This window comes from Medicago truncatula, chromosome 4, assembly GCF_003473485.1.
Source record: "Medicago truncatula cultivar Jemalong A17 chromosome 4, MtrunA17r5.0-ANR, whole genome shotgun sequence".
In the NCBI taxonomy this organism is placed as follows: domain Eukaryota; kingdom Viridiplantae; phylum Streptophyta; class Magnoliopsida; order Fabales; family Fabaceae; genus Medicago; species Medicago truncatula.
The window spans coordinates 62,214,283-62,241,764 of NC_053045.1; the positions used below are offsets into that span (position 1 = coordinate 62,214,283).

General features: G+C 30.8%; 3 protein-coding genes across 3 annotated transcripts; 1 reads left to right on the plus strand and 2 right to left on the minus strand.

Annotated features, from left to right (window-relative positions):
- Positions 1–616: 616 nt before the first annotated feature.
- On the minus strand, positions 617–3,120 carry LOC25494266 (tetraspanin-8). Its single transcript, XM_013603100.3, has 2 exons — positions 2,504–3,120; positions 617–1,059 (listed from the first exon to the last, which is right to left on the minus strand). The coding sequence occupies exons 1-2, from the start codon at positions 3,005–3,007 to the stop codon at positions 763–765; spliced, it is 801 nt and encodes a 266-aa protein (XP_013458554.1). The 5' UTR covers positions 3,008–3,120; the 3' UTR covers positions 617–762.
- A 14,940-nt stretch (positions 3,121–18,060) lies between these two features.
- On the plus strand, positions 18,061–21,313 carry LOC25494267 (uncharacterized). Its single transcript, XM_013603101.3, has 3 exons — positions 18,061–18,256; positions 18,344–18,576; positions 20,374–21,313. Exons 1-3 carry the CDS (start codon positions 18,160–18,162, stop codon positions 21,151–21,153), a joined length of 1,110 nt encoding a protein of 369 aa, XP_013458555.1. The 5' UTR covers positions 18,061–18,159; the 3' UTR covers positions 21,154–21,313.
- A 2,225-nt stretch (positions 21,314–23,538) lies between these two features.
- Positions 23,539–27,190, minus strand: LOC25494268 (cytochrome c oxidase subunit 6b-2). The gene is made up of 4 exons (XM_024782416.2): positions 27,051–27,190; positions 25,068–25,156; positions 24,906–24,987; positions 23,539–23,793 (listed from the first exon to the last, which is right to left on the minus strand). Exons 1-4 carry the CDS (start codon positions 27,057–27,059, stop codon positions 23,740–23,742), a joined length of 234 nt encoding a protein of 77 aa, XP_024638184.1. The 5' UTR covers positions 27,060–27,190; the 3' UTR covers positions 23,539–23,739.
- Positions 27,191–27,482: the final 292 nt, after the last annotated feature.

The following is a 27,482-nucleotide window of genomic DNA, read 5'->3' on the forward strand; positions in this document are numbered from 1 at the left end:
CAAGGGCAGATAAAACTCACCTCAAATCCTTATCTTGATTATTCAGCTCTAGGCAAATTTGGTTTTATGTTCGGAAGGTAATCATGGAAAATTTTACTTGCTATCCCGAGTGATGTATTGATAACGAAGAATGAAGAAATTTGCAGATAATTTTAGTTGATATGGAAAAGTTGTATATATGCAAGACAAAATATGTGCTATGTAAGTTATACAAATGGAAAAGGTTAAATTAGATGTAAAAGTTGCATATGGAGTACAATACCACAAGTAACTCGGTTTAAATATTTTGGGCGCATAAAAATGATGAAGAAATAAAAGGAAAAATCTGGTGTTTGTATAGTGGTAAAATGTCAACTTAAAGTACCAACTCTCTAATTGTGCTAGTAGCTTGCTTTAAGGGACAGTGGTAAAATGTCAACATAATAATAACCGATGTGTAGAAAAGATTATTTGTGTAACTTATTCCTCCCAGTGGAATAAGGCTTAGTTGTTGTCGTTTAATTGCGGTGGGCAACATAAGGTGTGGGAACATAAGGGAAGCCAGTGTGGTCAAACTAAGTCGTGTCTAAGTAAAAGAAGATAGATGACAATTGGAAACTGTAAAAGAAAAGAAAGATAGATGAAAATAGGAAACTGTAAGATAAAATTGAGCCATTTAAACAGCAAAGTCAAACTGTACTGAAAACAGTATGAAATTCATGACATAAAGTAAAACCATAAAAGTAAAACCAAATGGCCTAAATCATCTACATGCTAATGATACTAGTATCTCTTCCAACCATCCCTTCTGTTATTCCTGAAGGCACAGCAGCCAATGGAGTACACAATGATTAGGAAAATCAGGAATATGATGTTGACAACAGCCACCTTTTTCCAATTAGTCTTGAGGTTATCCAGTAACCCAGCCTTGCAAGATTTGCAATTGAAGCACAGAACTTTTGGATCGTTAGTCCAAGTATCACAGTCAGGGTTGGTATAAGTACCACCTGCGGGCATCGTCCAGTTTGTTGGGTTCTGATAAGTAAAACCGCAATCGTTTGAAGGCTTGCAACATCCAGACTGCATAAAAAAAATAAAAACGAATTCCATAAGTCCAAAAATTTACAAACCAGAAGCTGACAGAAATACATCAAACATTTTAGAATCAATTTTCTGAAATCAAGGAATTGTATTTGTAGTTTACAGAATGAATTCCAATCCTAGCGAAAAATCAATGGAAAGAAGATGCAGAACCTCTGCCTTAAGCACTGAAGTTTAAGCCATTGAAACTTAAATTGATCATATGGTTCTATAGTTTAAAATCTCACATTACTTTGTTGTATGAATTTGTGTTTATCAAAATACGGAGAGACACAGACTTATACTATGTGATATTTTAATATGAGAGAATATAAATTCACATGTCAGCAATCATTTTTAATATGAGAGAATATAAATTCCCATGTCAGCAATCAAAATACAATATGTGAATGTCAAAATTTCTTTCCATGTACAAGTTGAGCATAAGAAAAACATTGAACTTAAAACAGGAAACACCATAAAGAAATAAGTAATTAACATGACATAACACTATTAAGTACCAGTATATGTCATAAAGAAATTCAATTGTAAGCAGTCAGTGCACTCAGTTATGTACTAGAAGAATCTCATGCAAAAAGATTCTTATATGTTAATGTTCTTGAAGGAAGAATATTAAATTTTGACCATTAGATACCACCAATATTGCAAAGCAAAGAGAATTCAAGTTTGGAAATGCTACTACAAGAAACAAGTGCACATTAAAAAGGTGATCAACTTTTAGCCCAGCAGCACTAGCATCCAGAAAAATAACAAAAAAAGGATGCAAAAAAGTTCTACAAAAGATTCATTGGAAAAAAGCAAATAAAATAAGAACACTTTTAAGATGAAAAGCAATCTCAGTTTAGAAGTCCACACTTTTTCAGTAAGAACCATGACTACCCAGAATATCCAATTTAAAAGTCCACTTTTCAGAAAGAACCTTGACAAAATCAGAAAAAAGTTATAAAATATTATCTTTTAAATTTAATTTATTTAATCCTATACAAACACAAGAATGCATTAAAAAGTGCACACTTTTCAGCAACCCAGATATCCAATTTAAAAGTCCACTTTTCAGAAACAACGACAAAATCAGAAGAAAAAAAAGTTATAAAATTATCTTTTCTATTCAATAGTACTAAAGCACAATTTTATTATTATACCGTCTGCAACATAAATTTTCACATTCTTTAAAACCCAAAAAGACATAAATAAATCAAGATTTCTATTTCTAATAAATCAGGACTAGTTAAATTCAACTTTTTTCAACCCTAATTTTTTATGATGAACACGATCAATGATACACAAAATTTCAACTCAGAAAAGCAATCAACATCAAGAACATAAAACCCCAAACATAAATCACATGCAAGTTCGAATTTTGATAATAACCCAGCAAATAAAACAACATAAATTGAATAAAGAAAGATAAAAAGAAACTAACCTGAAGAGCATTCAAGTGCTGGAGGTAGAATTTATCAGCAGTATCATTGAGAAATTGGGAATGAAAGTCAATGCAAAGTTTTCCAGATTGCAAACAGCTCTTAATCCTATTCCAATTACCATTATCATTAACCCTTTTCTGCAACCAATTAGAATAATCACCAAGTCTATACTCTTTGTAACCCTTATTGGAAAGAGATTCACCAGCACCTTTGTTAGTGACAACAAAAGCAAAAATGGTGAAAACGAATAGCACAACGATGAGCAAGAACATGAAAAAGAGATAGAACCAGAGAAGCCATGTAACACGACAACAACCACCAATGAAACCCATTAGAGAAACGATTAAGAGAAAAACACCGAGGATGATGATGGGTTTTTCTAGAAACCTTTCGCATTCTGAAGTGGCTTGTTTGTGGAGCCAAATACCGGTTAAAAGGATAGGAATTGAGAGAATTAGGGTTAGGAAATTGAGAATTCCGATCAAGTTGTTACTGATCTTCATGATTGATTGAATGATGAAAATTGATTGAAAATGCAGAGAGAAAGAGAAAGAGAAAGGTGAATGAGAAGAATGAAAGGGTTTTGAGGATTTTATAATTCAATGTTGTGTTTGTTTTGAGTGTTGAGAAAGACAGCTAAGGTGGGTGAAAGAAAAAAACGGAAATTTCGAATTAAAAGGGGAAATTAACAAAAACATTAATCAATTTAATTTCACACGCTAAGTATAACTATCAATTCGATTAGTTAGAGGTAATGGCGGTGTTGTTTGTAGTATCTTCTTTTTTTGAAGGAATTGTTTGTAGTATCATTCGATTTAATTTAAAAATTATGTGCCGTTCGATATGTAATATACATTTATTTTATATGTGGGTTTTATTTCGTGATGCTTTTGGATATCTAAAATATGATTGTAATTTTTATTTTGTTTTGAACAAACCAAATTAAGAGATAATCAAGAATCTTTGTAAATTTTTATTAATATTAAAATATATTACGGATGAAAATGTATGTTTTAAACATTTTTTTTAGGAGATTACATATGAAATAGTAAATATGTAAATTAAATTAAAGTAATATGTGTTGTATTAAAAAATGTGATAACTATATTATTCATGAATAAAATACGGGTATTTAAAAAAAAATCAATAATATAAGGGTAGAGGTACTTTTTTAGGCAAAATATAAGGGTAGATGTTAACAATTTGAGTTGGCATCAATCAAAATACATAGTGTTAGTGGCAGATCTTGCCTAAAATATTAGAGAGAACGAAAATTCTTAACATAAAAGTCATAAAACTTTACACGATTGAGAGGAGATGAGTATGGGAGAGTTTAATAATTTTCTCCAAATTAATTTCACATTTTGATATCTACCTATAAAATTTAAATTATTTTCTTTCGATGGGGAGCCACCTTAAGGGTATGTTTGGACAACAATAGAAATTAAAAGGAAAGAATGATAAAGGATTGAAAGTGGGTAGAAAGTGAATGGAAAGTGAGATGATTGTTTAGTTGTTTGGAATGAATGAAATGATAAGAAAGTGAAAGGAAAGAAAGATATAAATTTAGCAAATGACGTAAATACCCCACATTAAAATGAACTAATACTCCATCCGTTTTAAAATGAGTGTCGTTTTAGCCAATTGCACACATAATTAAGAAATGGAATAAAATAGTCAAATGTCGTAGCAATTTTATCAAATTATCATAATCAACTATTGGTTTGTTTTTCATTAAAGAAATAATAATACTTTGGAAGTAGTGTAACATGGTATTAATTGAAAGGTACAATTGAAAAGAAAAAATTATTATTACATTGGAAACCGAAAGTGACATTCATTTTAAAACAATTTTTTTTTGCTAAAACAACACTCATTTTTAAACGGAGGAAGTATATTTTAACTAAACAATATTTTTTTTCTCGACATCAAGTAAAATTAAAAAAAGTAACAACATAACAAAATAAAAATGAATGGATATATAAATGAAATGGTAAACATAACAGTAAAAAAGTTCTAATATTAATATTATTATTATTATTATTAATTTATTGATTCATTGACATGTAAAAAAAATAGCACTACCCACATTCAAAGTAAGGTTATATTGGACCTTTCATTGAACAATGCCTTCCGTGCACTTTCTTAGGAATTCTGGGCAGAAACAAATTTGGTTGTGGATCCCACCAAATGTAATCTTTGCTACCTCAATCATAAGGTGATCCAAACAATAGAAGCTCAAGTTTCAAGAAACTTTCTTCCCTCTTACCTTTCTTTTCCTATATTGTCTGTTGTTCCAAACAGACCTTAAAAGCCCCGACACTATATACAATCATCCTTAAAAAAAAATTCATCTATTATATTAATCTATTTATATTAATAACAACGAAACGAAGACAAAAAAAATTGTTTTGATTGATGTCAATTCAGATGACCGCCATTCAAAAAAAATAGTTAGATGACTAACTTTACCCACTTTTTTTATGAATAAATAACAATTTATCTTTAATTTAAAAAAAAAAACAAAAACTAATAATTAAATGCAGTGTATTAAATTATTATTTTTTTATAGATTATGGGGTTCGAATCCAGACCTTCAATATATTATGTATTGACCACTCATGCGGACGCAATATATTAAATTAATAAAAAAAATCAGCATTTAAATTTATTTATCCCCTAAAAATAAAATTAAAATTTACTTATGTAGTTTAGTTTGTGTTCGAAAAGTGATTCAAAATTCGATCTGATCTGGACGATTTCGACAAAACGACATTATTTATGACAATATTTTTAACAATTTGCAATTTTTTTTTGAAGGAATTTGCAATTTTTTTTGTCAAGTGATCTAATAGTTAAAATAATTCACTTTTAAAAAAAGAAAAATATCCGAGAACTCCGACCCTACGTATAACAATGTCTTGTCTCTATCAATTACTCACGGGACCAATTTAGGATTTTATTTGAATCAATTTGAATTTGAAACCGTGTTTATCTTTTCATAAACAAAAAGCGATTAAAACCATTAAAACCCGCATTAATTTCACATGCTAATTATCCATTAATACCTTTTTCAGAAACAAAAGCGAATAACACCGCTCCTTCCTTAAAATAGTACTAAAAAAAAACATTAATAAGAGAACCCCAATCCTGCGTATAACAATGCATTGTTTCAGTCAATTACTCGTGGGACCAATTTAGGATTTTATTTGAATCAATTTAAAAGTTGAAACCGTGTTTATCTTTCATAAACAAAAAGCGATTAGAACCCGTATTAATTTCACAAGCTAATTATCCATTAATAACACTATTCCTTCCTTAACAAAAATACTACTAAAAAGAACCATTAATACCAAAATTAATTCACAGGGTTACTATACAAAGAAATGATGATGATGATTCAGCTTTTACGCGCTTCTTGTTGTTTTTCTTAACGACGACGCAATATATTTTCTTAATTTTTCCTTTCTTTGTTGAGAAAAAAACGATTCAGAATTCTTTTCTTTAAAAGACTTGCTATTTTTAAATTTCCTTAATGCTAATTTAGGATTTTATTTGAATCAATTTGAAATTTGAAATTGTTTTGTTTCTAATAAAAATTTAGAGTAATTTTGTACAAAAAAAATAAATAGAGAGTTTTCGTATAAATATTATGATCGATATGCAAAGTTGAAGTTCGAATCCAAATTCTTTCCCGTATTCATTGTGTGAGTTTTTAACCATTGTATTATCTAAAAAAAAAAAAAAGTATTTAGAATGAGGGGACGATACTCCAACACGGGACCTCTTGAATTTAAGGATACCACTAGACACAATATGAATACATAAACACAAAAGCAACTTTTATCAAATTTATGTTATTTGGAAAGTTTAAGTTAAAATTAATTTTTTTTATGGACAGACAAAATAATAAATATCTATGTGAATCACACACAAGTTTTTTTTTCCCGAGGAAGAATCAGCAAGTTTAGAATATCAATTGAGAGTTGTAAACAAATCAAAATTGATTTTAAATATATAATTATCAAAATGTGTTATTTTAAATTAAATATTTAATAAACAAATTAAGGGGCACTCCACTTTCTTTAACGGAGTTGTGGTTGTTTTAAATTAAATATTTAATATCCTCGTAAGTTTAGCTCAGTTGGTATGGTATGGACAACCCATAAAATATGTAAAGTTTGGAGTTCAAAATTCGGCCACCACAAAAAAAAAAAAACAAATCTTTAATCAAAATGTGTTATTTTCCTGCTCCAAATTTTGCTTATTAAGATATGTTTATTATTTTTTTATTTTTGAAGGATTATTATTTATATTATATACTATAATATATGAGTTTTTTTATTTATATCTCATTTCGCATTGAGTTTTTTTTTAAACAATCCAATCAATAAGTTTACTTATACATAAATTTTTCATTCTTGCTTAAAAGAAGGTAAAATATTTATTAGAAAATGTTCGTAGAAAATATTCCCGTGAGCTTAGCTCAGTTGGTAAAAATATTACATATTATATACGGGAGTCGGGGTTCGAACCCTGAACATTATAATGTGTGAGCTAGTCACTAACTTGACAAAAAAAATGTTCATAGAAAATAACTTATTTAAAATATTTATACACGAAAATATTTATGTAATGAATTTATAGAGAAAGATTTCTAACTAATATTTTTTACATTTTTTTTTTTTGAGGGATAATATTTTTTACATAAAAATCTATAAGAGAAAGATTTATACAACAACATAATATAAGTTTTTTTTATAATACTCAACTACCACCTTTATCGATAAAATAATAAAGTTGTGGATGCTATGAGGAAATATGGTTTCGTTAGACATTAAAATATTGAGTGCTTATACGCTGACCACCCTAGGTGGCAATACCACTCCCATACCACCTTTGTGTGGCATTTTTTTATTAATAACAATGAGGGCAATTTTGTCTTTACAAAAAAATCAGGGGCAATTTTGTCAAATTAGCACTGTACAACTTTCCCATCCTATCTTCTCCTCTGCGTGTTTGCTTCTCACGGCCATCACCACATACGACGGCAACCATTACATTCATCGGGTCACGGCCATTACCAACGTCGTCGGTCTGTCTCCATTTCCACAGTTACAACCGTCACCGTTGCAGTGAAGACCACATCCACCAACGTCGCCGCCTCCCACATCCTCAGATCTCACCATCGTCAGATTTCACTACCACCACCACCACCGTCCTCACCCTTAAACCTCAGCACATCCACCGTCGTCCTTCTAACCACCACCATCTAAGGAGAGAGAAAGAGAGATCGAACAATGGAGATATAGAGGGAGGGAAGGGAAGGTTCCATTTTGAAGATGGCACTGGTGGCCGTGACGAAAAAGAGACCCACTGGTGACTGAACAGTAAGCTGGTGGTGGGTGTGGCCAATGAAGGTGAAGGAAGAGGGAGAAAATATGAGGGAAGAGGGAGAAGATATGAGAGAAGAGAGAGTAAGATATAGTTCCTGTGTGAGGAGGTTCGGCGGAGGGCAATGATGACTGATGAGGTGGGGGTGGTGGTGGTGGTGGTGAAGGTGGAGGTTGTGGTGGGGGCAACTGTTCTCCATATATGCAGTGGTACTTGGGAAGAATTTGAGGAGAGAGTGATTTTTTTTTTTTTAATTAAATGCCACATATGCAGTGGTATAAGTGTGTACAATTGAAAGGTGTGTCGATCTATCATTTCTCTAAAATATTTGAATGTTTCCCTTCCTTTATTTGTAATGCCCTACGAGCTTCCTTTGTTAGCTTCCTTTACATGTTTAGGCTCTTTTGACACGATAGTTGATGATTATAATATTAATTGGGTAATTTTTTTTCTCTCAAATAATTAAATAATACTAAATTTAATAAGAAGTTGTATTAAAAATAGTTGTAGCACCTAAAATTAAAAAAAGTAAAAAAATATATTTTACATTCGTTGAAAATAAACTAAAATTATATCATTACTAATTATTCTAAGAACATTTTTTTTTATATAGGTTACAAAAGATGAATCAACTGTTTAGCACGATACCTGTGCATACGGAAGGGTGAACATGTTGCGCTCTTTTTTTTGGAAGCAAGTCACAATTGCATAGAAATTATTAAAAAAAAATAGATCTTTGTATTGTTATATGAATAGAAATATAGATATGTGCAAATTGTAAACAAAATTAATTTTTTTATTAAATATGAGTAACAATATAGACATGTGTATAAATTTAAAAAAAAAATGGTACCCGTATTAATATATAAGTTAAAATATAGACGTGCGTATAAATTTAAAAAAAAAGGTCATCTTATTAATATATGAGTAATAATATAGACACGTGTATAAATTACAATAAAAATATGTCTTCGTATTAATATATGAGTAAAAATAAAGACACGTGTATCAAGTTCACAACAATCTCTCGTGTTTACATCTGCAAAATAATGATAAAAGACAAGGTGTACCAAGAAGTATTTTTGAACTTGATCTCGCTACCTTGCCAACTGACGTAATTCTATTTCCAGGGCAACAAGATAAAGTTCAAAACAACTACTTGGTGTTAAGATCTAACATATAATATTTCATAGTTCTTTTTTGTGTTTTACAGAAAACAGCCTCTACGCGTTGTGGATCACATAAATTGTCAGTGCAATGAGGGCTAGAAAAAATCATGTACACGACACATTCAGATTATAAAATCTGAATTGTACCTCACCCAACAAAGATCATGTTATAGTGTAACAGCCCGATTTTTAGCTAGATTTATTTTAATTACTTTTAATTGTGTTTGTGTGTGATTATTTATGCTTGTGTGTATTAATTGTCGTCGGGTGCATTTACGTGGATTACCGTATTAGAAGGGTATTTTAGTCATTTGACGGGTAAGGGTAAAATGGTAATTTTGGTGAGAATTATTTTAATAGTTAGTGAGAACCCTTATTTTACTAAGTTACTAGGGTAGTGATTAGATTTTACCGTTAGTGACATTTTACCGTTATTAATTAAAATATCGTTTGGAGTGTAGTAATATTTTTGGTTTGAATAGAAATGGGTTAAGCCCACTAGAAACTAAGTTAAGCCCATTAGTAGAGATAACACTAGGGTTGTGTTAGGAGAACCAATTCATTCATTTCACAAACATTTCTAGAGAGAGGTAGAGAGAGAAAGAGGTGAAGAGAAGAGAAAAAGGGTTTTGGAGAGAAGAACTTGAAGAATCCAATTGGGTAAGCTTAGGAGCTAAAGTGAAGCTCAAGTTTGGACTAATCATTACCTAAGGTAAGGGGGTTAGTCTTTATCATAATCATTTGGTTAATTCTTTTTCTCTTGTTTTATGCATAATTGATTATGGGAATAAGTGATTATCATGAACCCAATCTTTGAAATTCGTGCTTATGTTGTAGAGATATGTTTGAATATGTTAATTTGATGTTAAATGAATTGTTGATGATAAAATTGCAAGTTCATGATGTATGAAAATGGGTAGTTTGTAAATTATGCTCAATTGGTGAATTATGCATGGTTGTTGATGAATTGTGATAAGTTTCATGATCAATAGATGTTGTTGTTGTTAAGTGATGTTATGGATGCTAATTCATGGCTTGGGTATGCATGATTCATAATTTGTTGTTGTGAAATAAGTTGTTGTTGTTGTTTGGTGAAAATGGGTACTTATGAGTTTTGCTCAAATTGTTGGATTGAAATATTGTGTTGTTGAATTATGGTTGAATTCATGTCTAAATGAAGTGTTGTTGAAGTAGATATGTTGTTGTTGTTGAATGATAACATGGGTATTCCATTTTATGAAATAAGTTGTTTGTATTGGTGAAGTTGTGCTAGATGGTCATGTGAAGGACCAAAATGAAATTTGATATACAAAGTTGTTGACTGAGTTGTCTATGTGGTTGGATGAGTTAAACTTGATGGAATTTCTGTTTTCATGTTGTGGTTGTGATAGTCGAGTCGTTTTGGGAGAAAACGGGAGTTTCGTTTGAAAATTCATTTGTTAACCGTTTTGGAAAATGAGTGTTTGTGTGAGGTTTGTAAAATGAATTTGAGGTTGGTAAAACTGAGATTTTTCTGTGCATTATGATAGTGCTAATTGTTAGGAGCATGTAGACGAAAACGGCATCGAAAACGGATTAACGGTTTGATTTTTATGCGCGAAAACGTAGAAGTTGAATTTTGCATAGTCTGCTACTGTCAAAATCATGAAGCGATCTTACAAATCGTGAGATGATTTTGACAGAAACAATAAATTTTCTGCATAGCCTGGTGTTGACGAATCATGAAGCGATTTCGCAAATCATGAGGCGATTTTGACAGCAACATCAAATTTTTCTACTCAGTCTGATGCTGTCAAAATCATGAAGCGATCTTACGAATCATGAATCGATTTTGGCAGCCTAGAAACCTTAAAAATGCAATTTTCTTTGATCCAATTGTTTTCAAACTTATTTCTAAGTATAAGGACTTTATCCTAATCATCTAGGGGTGTTTTTATGAGAGATTTAACCTTGTGAGAAAGGGGTCTCGTGGATTCTTATGTTGTTTTGTCTTGGAACTTCTCATACGAACTTAAGCTATCCTTTGAACTAAATTCTAATAGTTTGTAGGTGGCTTGAGTCCTTGACTACATGATTGATTAAGATTGAATTGTAGGATTTCAAACTTAAATAAGTTGCCTAACTTTGAAAATTATCAATGTTGGCCGTTTGTCACATGATTTGGATTTTTGTCGGAAATGTTTCTTTAACAAATTGTCTTGTGAGTTATTGAGATTATTCTTGTATGACTAAGTGAAGTTGTATGAATGAGTGATTATATTTTGGATATGATGCTTATCATGAGATATGTATGCTATCTTACTTGGAATGTGAGAAATGCTTGAATTAGTGAACTATATGTGATAGTTGATGTTGAATGACATTGTTGATTATTGATAGTCATGTTTATGTATGATGAATTGTGGATGTTGAATATGATATTTATCATGAGATGTTGTTTTCCCTATTACTTGGAATATGAGAATGCTTGAAATGGTGAAACTATATGTGATAGTTGATGTTAAAGGACATTGTTGATTATTGATAATCATGTTGATGTGTGATGGTGAATACTATGATTTATTTGTGTATGGGCATGTTTTTTTGATAATGCAAATGATGTGGAGATGAACAATATAATTGGATGTTGTCCTATATATTGTGGAGAAAATTGTGGATTGTTGTCGCATTATCAAGTCTTTATACATGTCCATGCATCATAGTCGATGTTGCTGTAAAAGGGTTGAGCTCTTTTACTTCGAGATTATTGTAAGGCAGAGGTGAGCCTTACATACGATGTGCAAGTGGCATCGAAAGGTGACGACCTTGTTGAGATTTGGTACCACATGCATTTATGTGTCAATAAGTGCATATCATAACATGAGTCTTATGTGAAATATGTGATTGATGATGAAATGAGATGAATGATTATTGATGATGTTTGTGATTGATGATTGTGAATGAATATTTGTGAATTGATATTTGTTCCTCATACATGTGATTGGTGATTGTTCATGAAATATGATTAATGATTGTTCATGGCTTATGATTGGTGACTGTTCATGATGTATATGATTGGTGATTGTGTATGAATAACTGTGAATTGATATTTGTTCATGACACATGTGATTGGTGATTATTGATGCGAGATATTGGGATGTGATGTAAGTATTAATGTGTGATTATTATTGATCAAATGCATGATGTTTATCTTGAAATATTCATGTTACCTGTTATTTGGATTATGATAATGTAATACTTACCCCCAGTGGATCTGTTATGGACCGCCTGCCTATCTGTATGGATGGGTAGACGTTGTGCAGGTTTAGTTGCTTGGTGAGTTCTTGTGCTTGGTGGATATCTGGAGCTTTCTCCGATATCGGTGTTTAGAATTAGTCGGCTCTGATCTAGGTTTCGTTGTGTCGGTCTAGATTAGGTTATCTTTGGTTTTGTTATGTTTGGAGATGACCCGTTTGTTGGGATTTTTGAGAAGTACCTATGTTGATGTAATTTATTTATTCATAACATGTATATTTGAATTTACTCTGGTTTATATTCCGCCGCGACTGTTGAGGTTATATACATGTTTATTGGTTTTTAAATTTTGAATGTGGCGTAGCCTCTATTTCTTGAGTATTATTCGCATGTTTAATTGCTTTAATAGAAGTAGGGTGTTACATATAGCACATGTAATTTAAGTTATGCAACATACATTAAATATAAAAAAATTCAAATACATTCAAAAATTAAACAATACTCAATTATACAAGAACGTAAAACATATAATAAAACGAAACATAACAGATCACAAATAAGCCAAACAACTTCTTCATCTCATTCATCTCTAATCAACGAAACGTCAAATTCAATTTTCCACTTAATATTGTACTGACTAAATATCGAGAATAAGGTTCTGACATCGTCGTCGTTCTTGAGCTCTATTTGGGTGAACTTGGTGCTTCCAACTGAGTCGGTCCATTAATGACGATACTCAAATTTGACAACCCTACTTGTGTCCCTGTGGTTGAGTAGACAACTGATTTAATCTAGCTAATCCTTCAAGCTAGACAACGTTACCTCAACCTGGACCCGGAACATATTTGGTTTTCCCTCGTTGTAGTAAACTACAGTCAGCTTGGTGGTTGAGATCAATGATTCAAGGGTCCATGATTATTTGATGTTTTTTTTATCACAACAAATGAACCAAACACATCTATTTATACAAGTTTATGTGTGTCGTGGTCCACAAAAAAAATCATGTACTTAACTGGTTCAGATTGTAAAATCTGAAATGTTCTTAACCTTACAAAGTACGCATTTTAACACAGCCTAAGTGCATATCATATTATAAAATCCAAACAATTCTGGGGATATTTTGGTTTATGGAATTTGAACCACCATAGAAATTGGATTGTGCCTTGGTCAACATGACTAACTCATTAAACACATTGTTCTTTGGTAAGACCAGTTTTAACATGTTTTTTACTTAATTAATGTATTGTTACTCTCTATGCACCACCCTTCACAAAATCTCTCCTATAAATACCCACTAATCCTTTACAATTATCTTTCCACATCTCATATTCTCTCCTCTTTTCTTCGACAATGTGCTTCTACCAATGACGTTTCATATAAAAAGGCTACTCTAGTATTTTAAGGATTGTATGAATGGTCAAAGGACATGTTGCCGCTCTATAGGTTGGCACCAATTGTTTAGGTGTAAGGTTGATCTGTCTGGATGTAAGGTTGATCATCAAAGTCTTCTTCTCTCTAGATAGGAAACAAATCTTACTCCAATCTCATTCCCCCCTCCATATTTTTGTATCAGATGTTTGTTTTGATAAATTAGCATGTGCAATAAACTTCGATTTTAACGTGAACATACTATGAATGTATTTATATATTAATAAAATGAGAATTTATGTCATCATGTTTGTCTCTTTACTTATCTATCTATTTATATATTTTTTTTCTCATTTTCAATTATGACATCTTAATAATATATGTCACGGTTGTTCTCAAAATTTGGATGATAAAAGGTTTTAGATTATAAAATTCGAAAATTCCTATAATGTTGTTCGGAGTATATAATCCGAACAAAATATATTTTTAAAAAAAGAAAGGACGCACGAGAAATAACTAAGATGATAAAAGTTATAGTCGAAAAATGATGGTCTTATAGTTTTTTTTTCTTTTTAATTAAAAGATGGCCTAAGCCCAAGATGATGTTACAGTTTCTAAGCATAAGGAACTTGCAAGGGCAAATAGTCAAGGAGGAACAAAGCAATAATACTCAAGGAGTCAAGAATGTGAGTGTTCGTGTTAATAAGACAATTACGAGAGCATTGCCCGCCAAATCAAACTCAATCTATATCTTATGGGTCATAGAGTTTAGGGTGATTAATCGATTATAACCATGGTGATGTTGGATTATATATATATATATATATATATATATATATATATGAGGTTTGTTAACTCAGACCAACAAAAAACATGAAGGTCCAAGTTAGCAAAAGTATACCTTTTTAGTTGGACATAAAAATCAATATCCACTAGTTTAAACCAATTTAAAGTAAGGGATAGTTTAGTAAATATCCCTCAAGCTATTTGTTATAAAATAAAAGTGGGTCTAAGTTAGCAAATTGGTGCAAGTTAACAAATATGTTTTAATAAAAATTACTAAAGTAACTTTCAAGCTATTATTAGGGACGGATCGACATTGGGTCTATGTGGAGCTTTAGTTCGCTACACATGCTTTTGCCTTTTTTTTTTTTTTTTTTTTTTTTAAAATACAAAACAGCAGCAACACACTCACTTTCACTTTCACTTTCTCTTTCTTTTTTCCTTCATACGCATCTCTTCTCTTCTCATCATATCTCTCAAATTTCAATCTCTCTCAACTGATAGCAGCTCTCCATTTCCCTCCTTCTCAACTCTCACCTCTCACTCATTCTAAGGTAAGCCATTGATTCTTCGATTTTTCCTTCATTCTCCAATTTCTTGTTTTAGGGTTTTAAAATTGGGAATTTGAAAATGGGATTGATGCTTCGCTGCATAATTCATTCATTGTTTCGATTGTTTTATTTCCTTATTATGAAAATTAAATCTGTTTTGTTAGGGTTTCCTTTGTGGTAGAATTAAATGTTATATTTCTCATAATCTTGCTTCAATTTGATGGACTTCATTTTCATTTATAGCATTCTCAACGACAACAATTAGTATTTGTTTTGCATGATTATTTATTCTCTTTAAGGTTTGTAGTTAATGTGTTTGATGAAAACCGCAATATTGTTTTGATGATGGTTTATGTTGCAAAATTACCTATCCACATTTGAGTTTCAAAACTAATTTGAGAGCAGCTCCTGAAATTAAATTGATAGAGGAATGTTGCATAGTGCATACATACTTGCTTAATGAGATGACTTGTGGGTATCTACTAGACTTACAATTAGTTCATATTTTATAAAGGGTTAATAAGCCTTTAACCCTCTGTAATATAGGTTACTTTTGATTTTGCCCCCTGTAAAAAATAATTTGGATTCGGTCCTTGTAATATTTTTTTTGTTTTGAAAAATCCTCTTAGGCCAGCTGACTGTGTATTTTTGCTGATGTGGCATGATGCATCACCTTTTTCGGATGAGGTGGCGCGCTGATTGTATAATTTTTTTTATTTTTTATGGGGTACACGTGGCATTTATGATTTTTTTATAAAAAATTCTTAATTTTTTTTTTAAAAATGAAATAAATTCTAGAAAAATGATTTAAAAAATTTTAAAAACGAAAATAATTATGGAAAAAATGAAAAACATTAGAAAATTTAATAAAAAAATCTAGAATATTTTATAAAAAGATTGAAAATAATATGGAAATATGAATTTTTTGAAATATATTATTTTTTTTTAATTTTCCAGATTTTATTTTATTAAATTTTCTAGATTTTTTTCATTTTACCAGATTTTTCTAGATTTTTTCATTATTTTTCATTTTACCAGATTTTTTTTTCTTTTTTATTATTTTTTTCATAATTATTTTTGTTTTTTTAATCATTTTTATTTTTTCAGAATTTATTTCATTTTTGTATAAAAAAATTTAAGCAATTTTTTTTAAAAAAAATAAGAAATGCCACGTGTATCCCATAAAAAAAATTATACAGTCAGCACACCACCTCATCCAAAAAAGGTGAGACATCATGCCACATCAGTAAAAATGCACAGTCAGCTGGCCTAGGGAGGTTTTCCAAAACAATTTTTTTTTACAAGAACGAATAGAAATTTTTTTTTTACAGGGGGAAAAATCAAAAGTGACCTAAAGCTTATTAACCCTTTTATAAATTCTGCTTTCATGTATTAATGCTATTTGATGCGCGAGTTTTTGTGTTTCTTACACAATCTCGACGAGATTAATTTGTAGCGATTAAAAAAAAATAGTCTGCATTATTATTTATTGGGAAATGCTAACCGGTGCCCCGGGGGCACCGGTTAAGGATATGAAAAAAGAAATTATATAATAGTTAATGCATTGAAATAGTGTAATTAATTGATAATAAAGTCAAAAACAATTTCCTTTTATGGTATGCTTAACCAGTGCCCCGGGGGCACCGGTTGGCAGGACCCTTATTTATTTGAAATTTTAGCTCCATATGTACTTAAAGTCTGGATCCGCCCCTGGCTATTAGTTTTAAATAGTAAAGATGAATGATATTATTAGAAATCGTGGTTGGGCCTAACACAACCCCACAAAAACGGCTTATGAGGTGAGAATTGCCCCCACTTATAAACAAATTGTTAGGTCAACTCCTAATCGATGTGGGACTCTTAACATGCCCCTCACGCTCAGGATTGCACATCTGAAGCGTGAACATAAATGACGGGTGGCCCGATAACGGAAACCTGATAACAGGTGGCCCAAAGAATCGTGAAGAGGCTCTGATACCATATTAGAAAGCGTGGTTGGGCCTAACACCACAAAACGGCTTGTGAGATGAGGATTGCCCCCACTTATAAACAAATTGTTAGGCCAACTTCTAACCGATGTGGGACTCTTAACATATATTTTTGTCCAAATGAAAAGGTGCACTTTTGCTAACTTGGACCTTCAAGTTTTTTGTTGATCTAAGTATTTATATATAGACACACACACTATCTATAAAAAAAAAAAAAAATCAAACCACTTTGGACTGACTTGTTTTCTTTCCAATTATACCCTTAATTTGATCTTAATAATATTTTGTTGGTGTCGTTCAAAAATATAAGAATTTATATTATATTTGTTATACTTTTTGAAAGATATTATATTTGTTATATCGAAAAAAAATAAGTCTAATTTGTTACAATATAAAAGTACAAAAACATATATTATTTGTATCTATAATTTTATTCAAAATCAATATAGTTTTGATCAAAATTCCATAAAAAATACCATTTATAATTTATATGCATTAATGCAATAAAAAAAAATGGACAGATGTACATAGAGTGTCCGTCTAAACGATAGTCTATATAATTTTTCATGACATACATGGTAAAATTACAAATAAAGTCATTTGCACCAAAAACATAGTAATCTTTTTCATATAAAAGTATAGATATTTGGTAAAATAGGTTATTTAATAAAATAAAGAAATATTAAATTGTAAATAAAATATATTTTTTTGGCAAAAAAATAAAGTCGTTTATATTAATGGTAAAATTAAAAAGGATAAAAGCTTCACCGAAATATTCGAGTTCCATTTATACATAGGTATAGTTTTTTTTTTTTTTTTTGAAAGAACATATAGGTATAGTTAAAATATGAGAAAATATTTTAAGATTTGGTTGTAATTTATTTATGTATATCATCAAGAAGAATTTTTTTACCAAATATTCCAATCAATAAATTTATTTACACTGAAAAAGATATATACCATCAAAATTTACTTTTCTTTTTGGCTGCAAGTTTTCATCAAACTATTTATTTACGATATTATTTTGTGAGTAAATAAAAAACGTGTTCTTATATATTAAGGCTCTAAGACTGGTCTTCTTCTTCTTCATATATATACGTTAGTTATTACCGGTTTTGTTTTTGTGTTTGTTTCTCCGTCAATATTTACAGTTTCAAGTGTTTGTTCAATGGAGTTCAAATTTCGTGCTATCGACAACATCAATCCATCAACCATGCAGCCTTCTCTTCCCACCGTCACATATCTCCCTGATCGATCTCTTCCAAGTAATTCAATAGGAAAATCCTTTTCTTTCTTTTTCTTCTTCTTTTAATTCTTGATATTTATTTATTTATTGTTGTTATGATGATTAGTGGACGGTGGTTTTTCTGGCTCCCGGGTACCGTTGGCCACCAATGAGGCGGCATTACGACGAGAGATCGAGAAGGAACAAATCCGGCGGGATATGTTGAGGCGGATGGAGTTGGAGGAGGAAGTGAGGAGGGAGCTTGCAATGGAGGGGGCGTTTGGAACCATGCAGAGGCCTCTCAATTCTCTATGGTCAAATTCTACACCGACCTGTGACAAGGACAAAGTTATTCTATTGGTCAGTTTCATTACGTTTTCTACTCTTTTCTTTTGTCTTTGTTTTGTGTACTGTAATTGTTAGTTATATTGACACCCATGTACAAAACCATCAATTTAATCTAGGACATCGATAAATAGACATCTCTAAACTTAATATAATACATCCTTTTAACATCTCACTTTTACTCATGTTTTTTCTTTCAATCGAATTATTAAACTATGACATCTATCATATCACTTTATTTTTTTTCTCTTATCCACACGGGTATCAGATACCATCATATTTTTTATCATAAGTGTTAGTGTTATCAAGACAATCAATAATTTAAAGTATAATCTTTAAATTATATGAAAGTGTTAAATCTATTCTTAATAATAGAGACCAGATGAATGAATTTTATATACTTTAAATTATTGACTGTCTTGATAGCACTGACAGTTTTGATCGAAGACATAATCGGTATTTAATATTTATTTGTGTTTGACACTGACACATATAATTATATACAATTTTCTTTTTCAATGAAGTTCCTTAATAGGTTGAACGGTTGAAGTAAATGACTCATCATTCAAGATATTTTAAATTGATGTTTTATTCTGTTGTATTCTTTTTTTTTTTTTTTTTAGGGATATTCTCTTGTATTCTATCAACTCTTTTTTTTGTCTACTAGATTTTGCACACATGTTTAACATGATTAATTGAACGAGTGGTTAACTAGTATATCAAGATTAGATCATTCATTAACCAAAAACTAAACTTAATTAACTACAAATTTTAACATCATTATCTATATGATTCGAGATTTTCTAATTATATATAGATTTGAACACTTAAAAATTAAGATTAATCCCTTTAAATTTCTCGTTAATAAATTTCACTAGATGGCTAATAAGTTGCAATACTTGATATGTTTCTGAACTATTTTAACCGTTTAAAAAGTTTGTTTTTGGAGGAACCATTTAAAAAATTGTAGAGTTTTGTTGTCCCAGATAAATGTTGAGATAACATTTCTAATCTATCTATGTATATCATTCGGTCACTGTTATAAATAAAAATCTACGTTTTAGATTCATTCAATAAATGATGTTTGTGGTTTATAATAAAAACCACATAAATCATTAATTATATGAATATAAATCCTACCATTTTGCTTATAATAGTGACTAGAGGTGTATATAATTGGGTGCCGTTATTAAATTTTCTTGTATAAGTAGGTTAAGTTTCATTGTTTGGTTTTAATACGTAGTTGATCCTTGCAAATATATTATTTTTCGTTTTAATCTATGCAAAAGAAAATTTGCTCTTCGTCTTTGTAAAAATATACTAAATTTTGTTTTTGGTCCCTTGTTTTGGCAAAATTTAATTATATAAGAATTGCAGAGTCTATTATTATGTAGAGTATTTGATCCGATCCTTCTAATATGAGTAAGATAATGGACTGTAATACATATTCAACACAATACATGGATCAATGCCTATATGAATAAATTTTGCAAGAATTAAAACAAAACAACAGGGAATAAAAGCGATATATTTGCAAGGCCTAAAATAAAAATAAGAACAAACATACTATAACTCAAGCATTTATACATTCTTTCTTAGTTAATTTTGAAAACTAAAGTTTGATCAACGATGGTAGTGAAATCATTTGTAGGCTATCTTTCATAAGTAAAAATTTCAAGGCTATTTAGATCCTTGGTTAACATAATGTGATGATAAAATTTGAAATGTAGTGTATTTGAACAAGTAGTGAATGTTTAAGTTCTTAATTGGTCAGTGAGCATGTGATGTTTTATCTGAGTATCCTAATTACAGGCTAAGCCAGACCTTGGTCTCGATAGTGCAAAGCGAAAAGCAGTGACACATGATATTGTTCTTGACGACGAGCCTTCTGCAATTGGTTCGAACAAAAAGCTGAAGAAAGAGTGGAGTTGTGAACTGTGTCAGATTAAAGCCTCAAGTGAGAATGGCTTGAATGATCATCTGAATGGTAAGAAGCATAAGGCTAGAGAAGCAAGACAGAAAAGTGAAAAAACTGTGAAAAATGCTACTGATGCAGTTGTTAATACAACAATATCAAGGGTTGATGAGAATGGAGTTGATGCAGAATCAAAAACTGAGGAGCAGCATGTGGAGACTATGGCTGGTAATGGTTTAAATGTAACAGAATCTAAAACTGAGGAGAAACTTATTGACACAATGATTGATAAAAGTGTCGTTGAATCTAAAAATGAGGAGCAACTTGTGGAGATGATGGCGGAGAATGGTGTAAGTGTAACAGAATCCAACAACGAGAAGCTCGAGGAAATGATGGTTGATAAAAGAGTAACAGAATCTAAAAATGAGGAACAGCATATGGAGAAAAACGAAAATGTAGATTCTTTTGAGAGTATAAAAGGTGCTGCGACTGAGGAAGTAGGAAGGAAAAGTGCATTGACAGAAACAATTAAGGTTGGAGGTTTATGGTGTGAACTCTGTCAAATTGGCACTACCTCAAAAGTTGTGATGGAAGAGCATAAAAAAGGGAAAAAACACATTAAGAAAATGAAGATGTTCAATCAAAAAAGTCTTTCATCAGCATCCTCTGTATCGTAATATGCTCCTCGGTTGATCAAAGATACATTCATTCAGCTGTTGGAACTTATGAAGGACTATATGAGCACATGCAACTTCATACATTTGACGTTTACTTACATTATTGTGTTTATGAACTTATTTATTAGGTTATTTTTGAGGAAATGAACTTATTAGGTTATATCTTTCATGTCATTTTTCGCTATGGTTTTTCTTTTTGGTTCTTGCTAACAAGTGCTCTAGGACACTTGTAAATGATTCAAAAAATAAAAATAATTAATAACTTTTATATAAAAAAAAAGTAGCTTTTTATATTTCAATGTAATGCTTGTTTGTTTTAGTTGTCAACTAACTCTGATGTAATGCAACTTAGGAATGACTATCTTCAACTAAATTGCATATGCTCATTACTAAAACATAAATTTCTTTTAGTTTCTTTAAAAAAAAAAAAAAAAAATTAGTTGAAACAATATCATGCTCCAAAAATGCTCATTTTTCTTTTCTTATATGGTAAAGATGATTGAATGGGTGATTTTCTTGTAGAGGTAAAAGATAATTGAATCACATTTTAACGGATACTTATAAAAATTATGGCAATTCCTAGATGTTAGTCATCAAATGGGTGTAAACTCTGGTCTAATCTGTTATTTCATTTTTGTCATTCAAATTATAATTTATAAATAAATATAAAATATAATGTTATTTTTGTCAAATGAATGTGTTTGATCCGCTAAAAAATAAGAAATGGACTGATATATGACAGTAAACGAGTACTCATATGGATCATTATGATAGTAAGTAAGTATATAAAATGATTGATATAACAATATTAACGAAACATTTTCACGTTAGGGACTATTTTGACTAACGTGGAGCACAATCAGAGACCATTATAACTATTTGTTATACATTAGACACGTTATCCATTTGAAATAGTTTTAGAAAACAAAAAACCAAAAATTTAATCAAAATACCCTTGGTGTTTATGATGTTCCTCATCTAATTTAAAAGTTGTTGTAATTTATTATTTACCAAAAAATTACATAACAAATAGTATGCGATTATTTAAAATAGATTAAATATGTTTTTTATCCATGTAAATACAATAACTTTTCTTTTTAGTCATTTTAAAAAATTTATTCGACTTTTAGTCTCAAAAAGTTTTCTATCACCATTTTAATCCTTACTTTGAAGTCAACTCATGTATAGCCTTTATATTTTTTAATGAAGTTTTGTAGAATGTTATAATAGTCTCTCCATTTTTTTTTTAACAAAATATAAATTAAATATGAATTTTTAAACGCCACGAACATAAAATTTCATATTTAATTCTTAAAAAATACTTATTTTTTTTTGAGAGAGTAAGAGTGTATATCATTGCATGGGATATGCTTGATATAAGCAGAAAGATGGAGGAATGGGTTTTCGTAACCTATATACTTTTAACGTGGCTCTTTTGGGAAAACAAGGTCGGAAGTTAATTAAGCAACTGGATTCGTTGTTATCACATATCTTTAAGACTCGTTATTTTTCATGTAATAATTTACTTGATGCAAAGGTTGGAAGTAATACAAGTTGACGTTCTTGATGTGCAGCAGAGCCCAAAAGTGCATTGTACTTGTTCTTCTTCAACTACTGTGTTTTGCATCAGCTTTCATGTGATAATAGAGGTCCTTTTGCAGCAACATTGTGGAGCTTGTGGAAGAGTACAAAGTACAAACATTGCAGTTTGGGAGAATAAAGTTGAACGGCCAGCTGAGTTTATTTATAGGGGATTATTTTATTGGACGAATGGAGGAGGGCAGCTAGAGCAATTGACACAGAAGCATGGGAACAATGAGCATTTCTATTTTCTAACTTGAACAAATAATGGCAGCAATTTGGTTGATGCTGAGTGATTAGTTCTATATCAGTTTGTAAACAAAAATAATTAATTGATAATGTCTCTACTCTCTGCTCAGCTTCTTTGAAAGAAAATGAGTGAAGATGACATGACAACAAACAGAAATGTTAAGGGAGGGTGTTAGAGACAAGGGAAGTTTGTGTTCATTGGAAAAATAGAGGAGGTGTGGATTATATTTTAAAAGACCATACCAGAGATTAATGTAATTTTCCTTAAATTTTAGTCAATATAAAAGAGTTTGTTGAAACATGCGTTAAAAGAGAAGAATGTGGCTAACATCCTCAAATAAAGAATAATGCCAGTAACAATCTAAATGCAGTGGGGCTGTGGGGCCCATTTAAAACCGTGATCATTATTCATCACTCACGATTTGCTTGACTAATTTTAGTTCACAGTTTCCTAATTTTAATTATTGCTTTCTTTATGTGGGGAATTGTTAGGGTAGGTTGGAGGGATGGAGCTGATAAGTTTAAGATTAAATTCAATCTTCTGAACAAAGAAAATAATCTATAAGAATCATTATATTAGCTTAAAATGGAAAATGGTTTCAAGAATTTGTGGATCAATGAATATTCATAAACTGCCTTATTGATCCACACCATGACTCGGTAAAGATAATCAAATGTATTCAAGAAAATAAACCAACAAAGTGTTCAAGAATTTCCATGTCTCAGAAGTCACAAGGGTATCAAACACACATGCTTTCAAAGTGGTCCTGGAAAAGTCCCATTGTCCCTCTGTTCATTCCACTTGTCAACCTGCAATTTTGCATCAAACAAATTTTAAATAGAGAAGCACGGTAACAACAAGAATTTCAGTATAATAGTATTTTGTAATGGATGTTTGAGTGATAACTAACCACCTCACGTGGTGCACTACCAGAATTCAAATTTGTAACAAAAATTGACATAAGTTGGACTTTGCACAACTGGGAAAAATATATTAGTAGTAATGTAATAACTAGTGTCATGCATTGAGTCTATGTTGGGGTGAGTATATGTCTAGAGTTTTAATTAGAAGGGCATAATTTTTTTATGAATAAGCAATGTATTCCAAGCAAATTCACTATCCTAGATTTCTAATCCTAACAAAATATACAAACATCGAAATTGGAACATATTTTACGCATCATAGTTACAATTTACCAAGGACTGATGTATGGGCACATTTGCAAATATATGAATTAAAAAAAAGAGATCACAACCAATTTATCTTATTCAAATTATGTAAATAAAACACTGCCTGAAGATTAATTTCAAGCAACCATGGCTCTTGGAACAAGTTAACTTCACTGAAGATAAATGTCTAGGAAGGGAAAAAATGCAATGCCATCATTATTCATTAGTCAATACCGAATACTAAAATAAATAAGTCCATTTGTCGACAAAGAAAATTGCCTAACATGTGAAATCCTAAAGAACTAGACTACATATATTGAATCTTACGGAGGTTTGACATAGAGGGCAACAGATAAATGGCACACTAGTAATCCAAAACCAGAATAGTATATCAGCAAACAATTGTCAGAAAATAACTTCCATTAAATGTTGTAGAATATATTCTAAAAACATAGATAGACAATTGCATCAATTAGTAATACTACATAAGGGCAATCCAAATGCATAAAAAGTTGAGAATTGAACTGAGAGTTCATTGATTCTTAACACAACAACAAAAAAATTCCAGTTCCTAAATGTTTAAAACTGGCTGGTGGAAAGGACTAACTCTCATGGAGTGTTAAACACCATAAATCGCATTAAGTTTCGCTAACATCAATCTTTACATTAAGGTAAATCTGCAGTCAGCCCGAACCAAGTAATCCAGTAAGTTAAGAAGCTTGCTAATAAAACAAAAATTAAGGGATGCTTACCCATTCACCAGGGCAAAGAGAACGGTAGTATTTGGCAAATTTCTCACATTCGCCTGAGTTTTCACCTTTTACTGTCATGCACCTGTAATTAAAGTCACAATTAAATTAAAGACTTAAAAAACTCTTTTTGCTGAACATATAGCCAAGAGTCGGGAAATCCACCTATGAAACTCTATGTAGCGAGTGAAACAGTGTCGGGTTTGATTAGTTGTAGGAAAACGAAAATCAACAGGTGCTGTTTTTAGCTCAATCTGGAAAGGAAGCAACACAATATTAAGTCAGGAAAAAGACTACAGGACAAGATAGAAAGATGTATCCGGCATTAAAATTAAAACACAAATGGGATAGTATCTCGACAGATAGCTAGTGAGTGATCATGTAACATACTAACTATGTAGTTTTAAGCAATGAATATTAGCATGTCCTAAATATATGATCCATATGAACGACGAAAATGTAAACAGACAAAATACACATCTTGATTCAAAATTATATGTAATGTAAATTGTGTCATAGGGGGGTCAATGATATTGAAGCAAAACTAGAACCAACTTTAGACAGCTAACTTAAAACGCTGTGATCAAATGTCAAAAAGTTCAGCCAAATTGTTACATGACATTTTTTTGTGATAACTACGATATAGGTGAAATAAATCATAATAAGTAACATACCACCAATATAAAGAAAATCATCATTGTGGAGTCAATATTCAAAAAATAAATTAATCCCTGAGGCAGTTGTGACATACTGACATACCACCGTCCACCAATACACTATAAAATGGTTATGGCTATTAATTTAGACCTTTTAATTTGATTAAATAGAGCAGCAACCATACTAACAAAATCTATAGTTAAATTAAATTGTTGTAAGTCCTTTCTCTTTCTGGGATGTTCAATTAGACCTCCACCGAACTAGGTCCTTATAGTTTTAAAATTGTCAACTGCAATTCGAATAGATTTAAGAATTTACAATCCGATCCCTACCATTAGAGCACTGATTATAAGAAAGCAAATAGAAGTTATTAAAAACTATATAGATTTTAATAGTTTGAAAGTTGGACCCTTGTCCCTCTAGCTGGAAAATATTAAATTGCTACCCTCAATCCAAACTACCAGTGAAGGACTACGTCTGTATATCAGTGCTCCAGCGGTAGAGATCCCTGTAAGGTTTTTATACCTACATGAAACTATTAAGTCAATAACTATTAACTATTCTTCTAAATATAAAACGTACTTTCTTTGTCTCGATTATAAGCAAAAATAATTAATCACACACTAATTAAGTAATTTAGTTAAATACTTCATCTCATGAAAATATAAGTGGATTCTCAAAAAGTACTCTTTACGGTCATTGAAAATAAAACTTATAATAATTGAGGGGTATTTCAGAAATGATTTCGTTGAATCCAGTGAAAGTAGTTAAATTTGCATATTCGACAAAGCCAAATATATGTATTTTTAGCTTATATATTATTTCAACATCCAAAAAGTAGAAGGGAACTAAAGATTAGTTTAAGAGTAAATAACCAATTCTCCCCTGAAATTGTAAAGGTTGGACATTTACATCCCTGATATTTGAAAATAGGTATAAAAGACCCATTTTGAATGATGTTGGGCAAATTGATGATTCTTTAATTTGTAAAGACTAATTTGACAATAAGCGATATTATTCGGAGATATAAGTGATATAATTCAATGACTAATTTGACATTAAATTAGATACAAGTTATTAGAAGGACCAAGCTGCTCCACATAATTCAAAATCGGGGCTTTCTTATCTATTCGCACATTTAAATGGTGTAAATGCTCGAACCATACAATTTCAGGGAGTGAATTGGCGATTTACTAATCTTAATATATTAAAACAAAATTGAACAACTGAACTATAAGAAAACCAGCAACAACGTTAATTTAAAATTAAAAACCACGAAAATGCTGCAAACGTGCAATCCACAATCTTACAGGAAGGATAAATACTCAAAGGAAACAAAAGGATTGAATAGATCAGCGAGAGAATACACATTTTATAACATATGAATATGCAAAAGCGAAAGAGGAAAAGGAATCAGAATTATTGAAAAGCGAAAAAAGGAAATTAAATTGAAATTAAAAATGAATATTGGGTTGTGATTCAGGAGCGTACCTCCGCCATGAGTGAGACAGACTCGATCGATCAGCAATTCAACAGAAAGAACAGAGAAAACGAAATGAAATGCAAGAAAAGTGCAACTTTTTATAGAGGATGGTCATATCAACGGGCCTTCGTTAGGCCCAATTAGTTGTATGAAAAACCATAGTTCAATTTTTTTTTTTTTTAAGATAGACGAAATGACAAAGTTATTGTAAACTCACACATGGATGAAAATGTCGCAGTTCAAACTCCGGTTATGATGTCCGACCTAACAATTTCAGCATTTTTTCGAATTGAGTTAAGACGTGTGGACTAGTTCAAAAAATTATTAACGAAAAATTATGCACAAATCACTTGGCTTGATTTTCACTTTCCTTTTCTTACTCTTTTTTGTGCTAGATATCATTCACGCACAACTTCAAGATCATTTAAAATGTTGAATTT

What these genes read in the sequence shown, in the direction of transcription:
- LOC25494266 (XM_013603100.3), bottom strand. Translation starts at nt 3,007, where the DNA reads ATGAAGATCAGTAACAACTTGATCGGAATTCTCAATTTCCTAACCCTA. An exon ending in AGCACTTGAATGCTCTTCAG is followed by an intron (nt 1,060 to 2,503) that starts GTTAGTTTCTTT and finishes TTTTTTATGCAG; the next exon opens with TCTGGATGTTGCAAGCCTTC.
- LOC25494267 (XM_013603101.3), top strand. Translation starts at nt 18,160, where the DNA reads ATGGAGTTCAAATTTCGTGCTATCGACAACATCAATCCATCAACCATG. An exon ending in CCCTGATCGATCTCTTCCAA is followed by an intron (nt 18,257 to 18,343) that starts GTAATTCAATAG and finishes TATGATGATTAG; the next exon opens with TGGACGGTGGTTTTTCTGGC. An exon ending in AGGACAAAGTTATTCTATTG is followed by an intron (nt 18,577 to 20,373) that starts GTCAGTTTCATT and finishes TCCTAATTACAG; the next exon opens with GCTAAGCCAGACCTTGGTCT.
- LOC25494268 (XM_024782416.2), bottom strand. An exon ending in CGCTACATAGAGTTTCATAG is followed by an intron (nt 24,988 to 25,067) that starts GTGGATTTCCCG and finishes CTTTAATTACAG; the next exon opens with GTGCATGACAGTAAAAGGTG. An exon ending in CTCTTTGCCCTGGTGAATGG is followed by an intron (nt 23,794 to 24,905) that starts GTAAGCATCCCT and finishes GCAAAATTGCAG; the next exon opens with GTTGACAAGTGGAATGAACA.